General features: G+C 40.7%; 1 protein-coding gene across 14 annotated transcripts in view; it reads right to left on the reverse strand.

The window, feature by feature from the left end:
- ep400 (E1A binding protein p400) overlaps positions 1-11,328 on the reverse strand; it is a 37,469-nt gene extending 26,141 nt beyond the window's left edge. For 10 of the 14 annotated variants that reach the window (XM_039681656.2, XM_039681632.2, XM_089119501.1 and 7 more), the window contains exons 1-13: positions 11,142-11,328; positions 7,562-8,916; positions 5,475-5,582; positions 5,180-5,264; positions 4,698-4,817; positions 2,381-2,775; positions 1,766-2,071; positions 1,476-1,661; positions 1,186-1,326; positions 541-619; positions 397-455; positions 248-305; positions 76-165 (exon numbers count right to left, since the gene is read on the reverse strand). In XM_039681656.2, coding sequence (XP_039537590.2) covers positions 76-165; positions 248-305; positions 397-455; positions 541-619; positions 1,186-1,326; positions 1,476-1,661; positions 1,766-2,071; positions 2,381-2,775; positions 4,698-4,817; positions 5,180-5,264; positions 5,475-5,582; positions 7,562-8,884 — 2,950 coding nt within the window. In that variant the 5' untranslated portion in view covers positions 8,885-8,916; positions 11,142-11,328. The remainder of the gene's footprint in view (positions 1-75; positions 166-247; positions 306-396; positions 456-540; positions 620-1,185; positions 1,327-1,475; positions 1,662-1,765; positions 2,072-2,380; positions 2,776-4,697; positions 4,818-5,179; positions 5,265-5,474; positions 5,583-7,561; positions 8,917-11,141) is intronic. The other 4 variants (XM_039681640.2, XM_089119494.1, XM_089119502.1 and 1 more) reach the window with 2 other exon arrangements.
- Between the last annotated feature and the right edge of the window lie 295 nt (positions 11,329-11,623).

Raw genomic sequence — 11,623 nt, forward strand, 5'->3', positions numbered from 1 at the left:
CAAATATATACTGTTGAACATTAGAATTTAGCTGTCTTTATTTACATGACCAAACGTCTGACATGTAAAACTTGCCTTCTTTTGTTAGATCGGCCAGCTCGGCTTTCTGATCAGCCGTGCCCTCTGTAGCCTCCTGCTCTTCTATTGTACTTTCCTCATCTTCAACTGCAAAAGAACAACAGAGCGTTCAGCAGAGTGCACACAGACGCGCACACAAAAGCTAACTCTGTAGAAATGCAGTATGTACCCTCTACATCTGACAGCGAGGTGCTTGACTTTCTCTTGCGGGATGGGCCAGTCTCCTGCTTAAAGGTGGAAAAAAAGAGGTTTGAAGATTGTTGTGGACAATGAGAGGATGAGTTAAGCAGGAATGAGAACTCATGGAGAAGACCTTACCCCTTTACTCTCTTTATCGGATTTCTCTCTGGATGACTGGGCCGGTTTAGCACAATGACCTGTAACAATACATCGCCTCCTCTGAATTAATAAACGTTGACCAACAGTTAAGACAGGTCAGATATAATCATTCCTTAATCTCACCTTTACTTGCAGCCTTCTGCAGGCTGAGAACTTTTTGCTGTTTGTCATAGATCTCAAAACGCAGCTTGATTTCCACAACCTGTGGTAAGAGGGAAAGAAATCAATTATTCACGTTTTTACATTACACTCACTGCATCTCTTTTCCATTGTTTTTCATTGTAAACATGCACTAGACGAAAGCGTTTGACCATTGCGCTCGGGTCTCGTGTCTTTTGCAGCGCCTCAACCCAAAAAACGCAGCTCCAAAATACAAAAAAAAAAAAGCTCAGCTTTAAAAAAATGCTTCTTTTTTTCCCACTGATCTGAGCGTTGTCTTTTTTTTCTTTTTACCACAAAAGCACATTCTGTGTGAATGGCTCCTTAGAATTGTTATGAAAAAATTAGAAATGTTGCCCTATCAACTTACTGGAAAAAAAAAAAATGTTTAAGCTAAAGTACTAAAATTACTAAAACTAAACTAAAAACTTCAAATAAAATCTTAATTAAAATATATATTTTATTGAACTAATTAAAATGAAAAATACACATAAAATTAAAATTAAACTATAGAAAAAAAAAATCTCATTCAAAATAATAAATACTATAATAGTATATAAATAATAAAATAACCAAAATAATAGTGGTATTAATAATTAGTAAATGTACCTGTTCGATGTTGGACCAGAAGTAGTCAACCCCACGGGCGATGGTGCTGGCAATGTGCCGCAGCCTCATCTCCTCCTCTCTCTTCTCACGTTCCACCATCTTCTTCTGTTCGTCATGGTAACGTGAACATGTGCGAACAAGCTACAGACAGAGATGATATTGAACTCAAAATCAAAGCAGAATTTAAGCCTGCTCTATAACAAATTATCACTGTCACTACCACTCAATTGGCTCAAATAATACTGTCTGAGACATTGCTAATATCACAGACAGAGTGCGAGTCTTCTCACCTTCTTGGCAGCAGCAATCTTCCAGCGCCTTTCCTGGGCAAAGTCAGCCGCCATCCACTGCATCTCCTCCAGGAGGTAGTCCCAGTGGGATTTGGGCCGGCAGGCCTCCTGCAGCTTGGGTAAGCGGCTAGCTGACCACTGGCCCTCTTTACGGAGGTCTGAAATGCGCTGGTGCACGTGACTCTCCTACAAAGCAATGTGACAATCTTGTTATTATAGGCAGCATATACTACAAGTAACCTATTTTAGCTGATATTAACATATACACAATCATAATGTTTTGTTCTCACCAACTTGGCTTGTTCTGCTTGCTTGTCCTGAGAGCTTTCCTGTGAGTTCTGCCCGACCGGATTCTGACCCAGCCCAGACATTTTCAGCCCGGAGGTGCCATTCGTGGAAGCGAGTTTGGACTGGGCAACAGAAGAGAGGCTGGGGCCAGTACAGGGGGTGCGGACCGGGACAGAAGGGTGCTGGGAGGGCAGAGAGGACGGGGAAGTGAGAGGAGCAGGAGACATGGCAGCGTTGGAGAGAGAGTTAGACATCAAACGCTGGGCAGGCTGGGAGGAATCTGATCCCGGACGAACAAGCGTCACAGTCTAAAACAAAAGGGAAGATGAACTGTAAAACTGTCTACTGTTGTAATAGGGCTGTGCAATATGTATTGAATATTCATGATATATTCATATTGGTTTTGCGTTTAATTTCCAAAAGTGTCAAACAAATTTCAAGATTTTTTTTTTTTGACGGCCCAAAAGTTTAAGAGGCAAATCACAAACATGCCCATCATAACACACTTTTTATTACTATCACAGTAAGCAGAACAAGCTTTTCCAAACACGGAAGACATGCTTCTCAATGTGGTTCGTGATGTTTTCTTGGCACAGTCTTTTTTTAAGCATACTCACTGCCTGTCCAGGCTGCATGACCGACTGCTGCATCTGCTGTTGCTGCTGCTGCATTTGGAGGTGGAGTCCTGACTGCATCTGCTGAAGCTGTGCCTGCAGCTGTGCGTGTGGGTTAACCGGAGCCAGCACGGCCCCAGTACCCTGAACCTTCACCTGGAGCTGACCCCCAGACATCGGAGCCTGCTGGTCCACCAACATGGCCTGACCCTGGGACAGGGAGAGAGGCAGACCCGCCATGGGGATCCCACCCTGGGGTAGGCGGCCTGGAAGCTGCGGGGGTGGCGTGTGAAGGCTGGCGGCGTTCTGGACCGGGGGACCTTTGGATGGGTCATACTGCTGCTGGTTCTGTTTCTGCCCACCAATCTGGACTGTTTGTGGGGTGGGGGGCATGCCTCCTGTTTCACGGGGCAAGATGAAGGAAACAGAGTAGAGAGAGGAAAGAGAGGAGATACAGATAGATGGATATGGGGAGCAAGGAAGAATTCCAAAGGGAAAAAATTAAGAATTTGAAACCATATATTGTCTTGTCTGTTTCTCTGAAAGGCTCACAAAGTGACACTTTATATCCTAACAAATTTGTTCTTGTTTTAAGATAAAGTGAAAGAACATGTCTGAGTCATATTTCACCCCCAAATTCTACTTTGCTTGAAAAATAAAGATTAGTATTTGAATTGAGATTATTTTTGACAATTAAAACATTTCAACTCCATTTCTCAATACCTTAATGATTTTATTTATTGTACTATTTTTGTGGCATTTAATCATACGTTATATAATGACTATGTAACATTTTAAAATCTGTACAAAAAAAAAATGTTGATGTAAAAATGTTAAACAGCCTGTAATAAATAAATAAATAAATAAATAAAGCTTGATTTTTTTTTCTTACATAATTATTACAACCATTTAAATCAAGTACCATATAGTACATTAAGATGTCTAATTGTCATGAAAATAATGCCACAATACTTCATGGTTCTAAAAGTCTATTTTTAATTTTGATTGTGTGGAGTGCAATAGAACGCAGACATTTTACCCGCTTATGTTTCAACCAAACTTTTGATTTTATGGGTATGATGTTATGAGTAACCAGCAATGTGTTACACAATGCTGAAGAAAAGGGATCATTAATGAAAAATACAGATCATGTCACAATGACTAAATAACAAAACTCAAGGTAGATTTACATGTTCTAATAATGGAAAATTAGAACTCGTAAATGTGAAAATTAAAATATTTCATTCAATGCTTAAGAATACTACTATGAAGAACCAAACTAATCATGCATTACCACTGATCTATAATAAGTCTAGATATTAAAAGAAACCAAAGTCAAGAAAACAACATTTAAAATAAATAAATAAAATTAAAAACAGGAGAAGAACTCAAAAGAAGGAAAGGAAATGGACACGACTGAAGCACTGACACATTTCATGGACATGCATGAAGCAGGTAATGTCTGAAACATCTGCGTTAATACACGTGCTAAACAACAGCAAAGCAGAGGGTATAGCAGAGGAATGACAAGGGACGTTTAGCACACAAGAAGGTAAAGCCCAGCTGTAAACACAAAGTATCTCCCTCTTTTAGCATTTCATCATGAGCAAAATGACCAACTACAGACTTTTTTTCAACTCTTTGGAGGTTTCCGAGGTTAATTTGCTGGTTTATAAGAGCTTTCCTGAGCGCCACTATCAGCTCCTCACCATCAGGTCATGAGGGAATTTTATGGGAACCGAAGAGATGAGGGTGGGAACTGAAAATATGATGGAGAAATGAAAAGAACTTGCTAGATGAAGGGAACCAAGATTGAAAATGCATTGATATTCCAATTTGAGTTTAGGGAAGTGAAGGAGGATCTTTGTAGGATCAGGAGAGGAGATGTCAACTATAAAAACCGCACAACTAAACGGAAAACAAACACGGTGTGAAAGAGGACATCCCAGTAGAAAGGACTCATCATCTGATGAACCATGGATGGAATCAGAGATGCCATTATGGCGAAGAAGAACATACACAAATGAGGTGAATGGCTCAAGGAACTAATGAGCAAATCATAAATGAAAAAAAGTGATGTTTTCCAAATTGGTCTTCAGCTGTGTCTTCTGCTCAGCTGTCCCTTTGATGGTTAGCAAAAGATTTTGAGATGAGAACTGAGACTGAACTGAGTCCCAACAAGTGGATCACAACTGGTAGATGATGCTTGGAAAAAAAGGTGGGATCAACTTTGGGAACTCTGGAATGAACCCTGACCTCCAGCAGCATTGAATAACGGACACAAGAGCGGACCTGGCCCGAGACGCAGCGGCGCTCCTACCTTGGGCAGTCGGCATGAGCTGCTGGAGGGGAACGCCGGGAGATCCTAAAGCAGTTACGGCGGGGTGTTGGAATATCATCCCATGCCGACCCACTTCCATCCGGGACCTCTTAGCCTGATCTGGGATGCAAAACACACAATACCCTCAAAACGCAAAAGACCTCCCTCCCAAAAAAAAATGAGATAAAGAACAAGAAAACAAAAAGAAGGAGAACAAAAACAAAAAAAACACTTGGCACATGGCAATGATGTTTGCACACCAGCAGGTAGCTGTTGGGAAGCTCCGTTCCCTGTTTTCTGGATTACAGGCTTTAAACACAGAGCTGGGGAAAGATGCTGGAATACTGAGTAAGCAGAAGCAAATTGGAAGGGGAGAAAAGGAAACTAACGACAGCAAACGGAAAGGCAGAAAACAAAAAGGGGGATAAAGAACAAAGAAAACCGGCCTCCACCTTTGCCCTGCGTCCCCCACGTCGCCCTACCTGCTTGTGCCATGGCCTGCTGCCGTTTGAAAGCCTCCATGTCCGCAGGGTTAGAGATGCTGCCACCTGCCACCCCGACTTGAGTCTGTGAGAAGGAAAACAAACCAAAGTGAGTCTCGTTCACACGGAGCAAAAACAGTTCTGTTAACCTCAACTCAAATCTTGCCTACTTATGTCTAATGTCACAATTCTCTCATTCCACATAATAAAAGCCCTGCCATACGGAGTGTTACAAATATTTGAAATGTTCTCAATGAATCCTCCTTCACATTTCCAGTGAGGAAGCCTCCATCACCTGGAACTGCTGCTGAACGGAGAACGCTGCAGACACGTTGGGTGGGAGTTGTGTAGCTATAGCAACAGGAGTCACCGTCTGTCCATCCTTTCCAGTCACTACTTTCACCTGAGAGGTTGTCATAGAAACAGATGAAAGATACAATACCACAGAAAATACATCTTGATGTCTGCAAAATAAATAGAGACCCGTTGTCTACAAAGAAAAGTTGAAGTTGTTTCATGTGGATCTATTAGTTATTTCAACATTTATTTTTATATTATTGGGGGAGATAGAGTAAAAAATGTCAGAGTGATACAACTTTCTTGATATGATTAAGAGAGAAACCATCCTTTAAGTAATATTTTTTTAGTAGTTTGAGTAGTCTTCTTAAATGGATACTCCACCATTTTCTTTTCATATTAAACTGTTATTCCCCTTAACTAAGACGAGTTGATACATACCTCTCTAATCTCAGAGAGTGCACTCAATAGCTCTGCCGTGCGAGACACTTTGATAGCACTAAACTTGGCCCAGTTCATTCATTAGGATCCAAAAAGAGAAGCGACCAAACACCTCCACGTTTTTGGTCGCTTCTCTGTAAATGCATGGTAAATGGACTGCATTTATACAGCGCTTTCACAGACCCAATGGCCACCAAAGCACTTTAGATATTGCCTCACATTCACCCACGTTGGGAGCAGCTGGGGTTAGGCGTCTTGCTCACGGACACCTCAACACTTGGTCAGGTGCAACTTGGGATTGAACCACCAACCTTCCGGGTTTGTAAACAACCTACATGAACCACTGAGCCACTGCCGCCCCCTTTTGGATCCTAATGAATGAACTGGGCTAAGTTAAAGGAGTAGTTCACTTTTGAAAAAAACTTTTGCTGATAATTTACTCACCCCCATGTCATCCAAGATGTCCATGTCATTCTTTCTTCAGTTGAAAAGAAATTAAGGTTTTTGATGAAAACATTCCAGGATTTTTCTCCATATAATGGACTTCAGTGGGAACCAAACGGTTCAAGGTCCAAAAGACACTTTCAGTACAAACTGCAAACTGTTCAAAGGGCTTTAAACGATTCCAGACGATGAATAAGGGTCTTTATCAAGCGAAATGATCGCTCATTTTCAAGTTTTATAAGCTTAAATGCTCGCCTTGCTCTGTTCTGTGACGCACATTTGTGACTCTCCTGTTCGAACTCGAACAAATCTTTTTTTTTTTCCAAGTCATATGGTTCATTCAACGAAGATTTGTTCATTTGCTATCAAAGTGTCTCGCTATAAAGTCTATCAAAGTGTATTGTTGCTATCAAAGTGTATCAAAAAGATTTGCTATCAAAGTGTCTCGCACGCCAGAGCAATTGAGAGTACGCACTGAGATGACAGAGGTATGCAAGTTAGTTAAGGGAATAACAGTTTCATATGAAAAAAAGTACCCCTTTTAAAAGCATCCCTTTAACAAAACAGTGACTGCATCATTGGATATTAATATTTGGGAGAAAAAAAAAATCTACCAAATCATGTCATGTGATTTGACCAAGAAAAGCATATGGTGTAAATATGCAGAAACAAAAAAAGGGAATTATATCATAGAGAGGACACCAGAAGAGCTCTGTGACTGTCTCATGTCAAAAATCCTCTTAAAATATCAGAAATTTGATCTTGTTATGACGGTGAAAAGACTGTAAAATGTCACGTGTTGTGAATCCCACAAATGTAACAATATTACTGTATTTTTGATCAAATAAATACAGCCGGGGTGAGCATAAGAGATTTCTTTTAAAAACCTTTTTACTGACCCCCGGCATTTGAAATGTATTGTATGTTTTCTTACTTAAAAATATACATTTTAAAACTGTTTTTAAAATAAAGAGTATATGTATACACTCAGATGAATTCAAGGTTTAAGGTAAAAATGCTATTTCTTTTTTTTACTTGATGGTTAAACCACATGATGCCTTTTAAACCCATTTAAAAGTTTCTTACAAACAGTTTAAAAGTTTTTCTAAATGTTTTTTGGACATAATAATAGGTTTATTGTGAACACTTATCACTGAGAAATTACACAAATTTGAAAACAGAATGTAAGAGTTCTTTTACCTCATCATTAATGACCTCGGACTGCTCTTCCTCCTCCTCTTCATCTTCAATGTCAAGATCGTTTTGCCTCAGGTAGGTGAAAAGAGGCACACAAGGCTTTTTCTTGAAGGCAATGTAGTCCATCATGTTCCCTTGCAGATGCTGCAGGAAAAAGAGCTCAATCAGGTACTCCTTAAACACCTCCTTCAGACTGTCCATTTTCTTCCCATGATGCTCCAGACACTGCTTCCTCAACTGTGCCACCTCTGGGTTTGAGGGCGCAATCTCTTCCAGCTTCTTCGGCTGCATCTTCTTCACGCTGGTGGTGGGGGTCATGGACTGGCCGGCAAGGCCCTGGGGAGGGTTGCTCCTGGATGGGCTGGAGGGAGGGATGGCGGATGGGACCCCGAAAGAGGGTGCCGCAGATGCTCCCACAACGACTTGCGCAGTCTTCTCAAAAATCATGGGTCGTGCTAACTGGCCTTGGATGATGCTACTGATCTGAGGAGGCAGATTGGAGGTGGTGATATGCCCAGGGCTGCCTAACGTCGGGAGAGCAGCCCCTGCCGCAACCGGGCTCTGCGGGCCCAAATGGTGTATGGTGCCCCCGGTCTGAGAGTGTGGCTGGGACAGGCGTCTTTCTCTGATGGCCCCCGGAGTCCCAGGTGAGGTCAGCTGAACGGCTCCTGCTGTGGTCGGAGTCAGCTGAGCCAGTCCTGCTCCATCCTGGTACACAAAATGGGCTGGTGGGCTGCCCAAGTTGAGCTGCCTAACCATAATACCTGCATCCACAAACCGCGTCGGGCTTTGACCGCACACTCCCAGGGCCGACACAGGAGCGTTCGGCCTGGGCACAGCCTGTATGGGGACCGGACTGTGCTGGGTGGGACTTTGAGGCTGTAGGGTTTGGGACAAGGGTGACGTCACCTGGATGTAAGATGAAGAGCCAGGCTCGAACCTCCACTGCTGGGGCTGATGTTGAAAGCCGGGGGACGCCGGGCTCTGGAGAGGCAGAGAGGCGAGGGTGATCTGCTGGTTCCCTGGAACCATTGGTCCCACGTTCTGTAAGGTGATGTTCATGTTCTGACCTGTGACCGGACTCCGACTCATGATGATTTGATAATTGGGAGACTGTGGCGCAGAGGGACTTGCAGATGGAGCAAAAGATGTAACCGGTGACTGGGGGTGATTGGCTGGCTGTTGCTGGGTAACCGGCATGGGCTGCTGCTGCTGCTGCTGTTGGGACTGCTGTGGTTGCTGCTGTTCTTCTGCCTCAGATCCAGTGAAGGACTTTGTTCTCTGAAGGTTCCTCTGCACATTTGGTGGGCCTCCTCCATGGTGCATTTCGTGCCACTTTTATTGTATTAAAAGACACTCTGTGGGGAGACAACAGTGCAACGTTTCTATCATGCATATATTTGTGTGTCTAGTCTACTATACAAGAACTAGGCCTATACAAGCAAATATATTCATTTTTCAAGGTTTATGGGACATTCATTTTTACCTTTTAAATGTAAAAGTATATATAAAAAATATAAAATGTATATATATATATATATATATATATAGCCTATATATATATACACACACACACACACACACACACACACACACACACACACATTTATTTATATTGTAGGATACATAATGCATCCAACTTTATTCATGCATACAGTATACTCCTGTAAAATAATATAAAATGTAAATTAGCGCCCAGCTCAAATCTGCTAAATGCAACTACAAGACATCAGGAGGATAAGGTTTTTTTTCTCAATAGCTAAAACCTACGGAGGCGTATTGCATTCACTTGAAGAAAAAAAAATCTACTCTGTTTTTCTGAATTAATGTGTTAATTTTTCATGAGAAAAAAAATTGCTCTGTTTTTTTCTGAATTAATGAGTTAATTTTTCATGAGAAAAAAAAGTTTTTGCTCTGTTTTTCTGAATTAACAAGTTAATTTCTCATGAGAAAAAAAAGTTTTTGCTCTGTTTTTCTGAATTAATGAGTTAATTTTTCATGAGAAAAAATATTTTGCTCTGTTTTTCTGAATTGACGAGTTAATTTTTCATGGATTTTTTTTTTTGCTCTGTTTTTCTGAATTAACGAGTTAATTCTTCATGGAATTTTTTTTGCTCTGTTTTTCTGAATTAACTCGTTAATTCAGAAAAACAGAGCAAAAACTTTTTTTCTCACGAAAAATTAACTCATTAATTCAGAAAAACAACCAAAAAAATTCTCATGAAAAATTAACTCATTAATTCAGAAAAACAGAGCAAAAACTTTTCTTTCTCATGAAAAATTAACTCATTAATTCAGAAAAACAGAGCAAAAAAATGTTTTCTCATGAAAAATTAACTCGTTGAATTCAGAAAAAGAGCAATTTTTTTTTCTCATGAAAAATTAACTCATTAATTCAGAAAAACAGAGCAATTTTTTTCTCATGAAAAATTAACTTGTTAATTAAATTCAGAAAAACAGAGTTTTTTTTTTCTTCAGGTGAATGCAATACACCTCCGTAAAAACCAAATGCTCAGTGGCCTAACATTATTTTGTCAAATAAATCACTCTTTTGGCAAAAAAGTTCTGGTAGTTACTTAGACAGTAGACTCCATTAACATTTACATTTGCAAAACTCTAAATACATTCTCACTTACTAAAACACATTTCGCACTGTTTTGCATTGCATTTGTGTGGGAAAATAGGAAACAAGCTGGAAAAGTTGAACTTGAACAACTATAACACCGTTGTCATTATTTACACACAACGACTCTAATGATGTGATCAAACCAACTGTACAATATACAGATGAGCTCAGACTGCACAGGTGTAACAGGTGCACTGAATATTGATACAAACAATGGATGGACGAGAAGGAGAGGAGGAAGAGCACATAAGAGGTGGTGGATGAAGAGGAGAAGGACAAGAAAGAGCATGTTGTGGACAGTGTTGTCAAGGCTGGATCTGGCCTGGCAAGGCACATCAATGTTAGGGTTAGGGCATCAATGTTGCCTTTGTCCTGAGGCCGAATCCAGCACGAAGACGTGATGCAGAGGCCAGAATGAAACTCTCCTTGCATTTGCAATTTTTTTCAGTTTTGCAGTTGGACTAATGTATTTTTACCGTATGCAAGTGCTGAATATACAGAATACATTGTATAAGAAAAGATAAAATAAACTAAATGTGAAATAACTAACAGTTTCTAAATGTTTGAATCAGACCCTGCATTAACTTATGCATTTTCAAAAGTGAGTCTGGTATTTGGGGGGAAATCTAATTCCCATGGTGTATTTTAGCAAGGAATAAACTCCACTATGGGGTTGACAACACTGTGTTTACAAGTAAAACCCTCTCTGCTCTCAGGCAGGCTGACATAGTCATAGACAGCCACAGCCTAACCCACCTTACAAACCAACCCACTCTTCTCGTATCAACAAACTGCTATTCTAATCCAGTAAGAGCACGTGCAACAAACCCGTGTGCATTATTTTAGTATATGTAGTTGTTTGGTTTGTGTGAGCATTCGAAGCAGAGTATGTTTGAGTTTCCGCTCGCGATGCATTAGCTCGCCTGCTAAACACAAACATCAACACGCGCCACTTACTGTAAAATCGCCGTCCCGCGCTCCGACCATCCACTGCAAACTCTACCCTCAGTGCCTAATTCGCAAAACACCTGTGGGTTTCCACTCTTGCGAATATAAAGCTCAATAAAACTGGTATTAGCCTATGACAGATGTTTCTGTGTGAATCATGGCGATAGACTGATTATTTTTTTCTTTCTTCTCCGAAAACCCGGAAACACTCGACTGAGAGCCTGACGTTTACTTGACTGACGCGCTGTTGTCCAATCACGACACTGAAAGAAGGAGCAGCGTATGCGCGAGGGCGGGACTACCGTAGGTTTTGCTTCCCTTCGTTACGCACCTTGCATGAATTCTATGGTATTAATCATGTAGTACAATTTTATATATACACATAAATATATAGGTGAAAAGTGATTTTCTGCACACGTACCTTAAACACGGACTACGAAAAAGTTCTAGTAATGTTTGAAGGCTTTTCATAATATATTTTCAAATTAATC

This window comes from Pimephales promelas, chromosome 14, assembly GCF_988280905.1.
Source record: "Pimephales promelas chromosome 14, fPimPro1.hap1.1, whole genome shotgun sequence".
Classification (NCBI taxonomy): domain Eukaryota; kingdom Metazoa; phylum Chordata; class Actinopteri; order Cypriniformes; family Leuciscidae; genus Pimephales; species Pimephales promelas.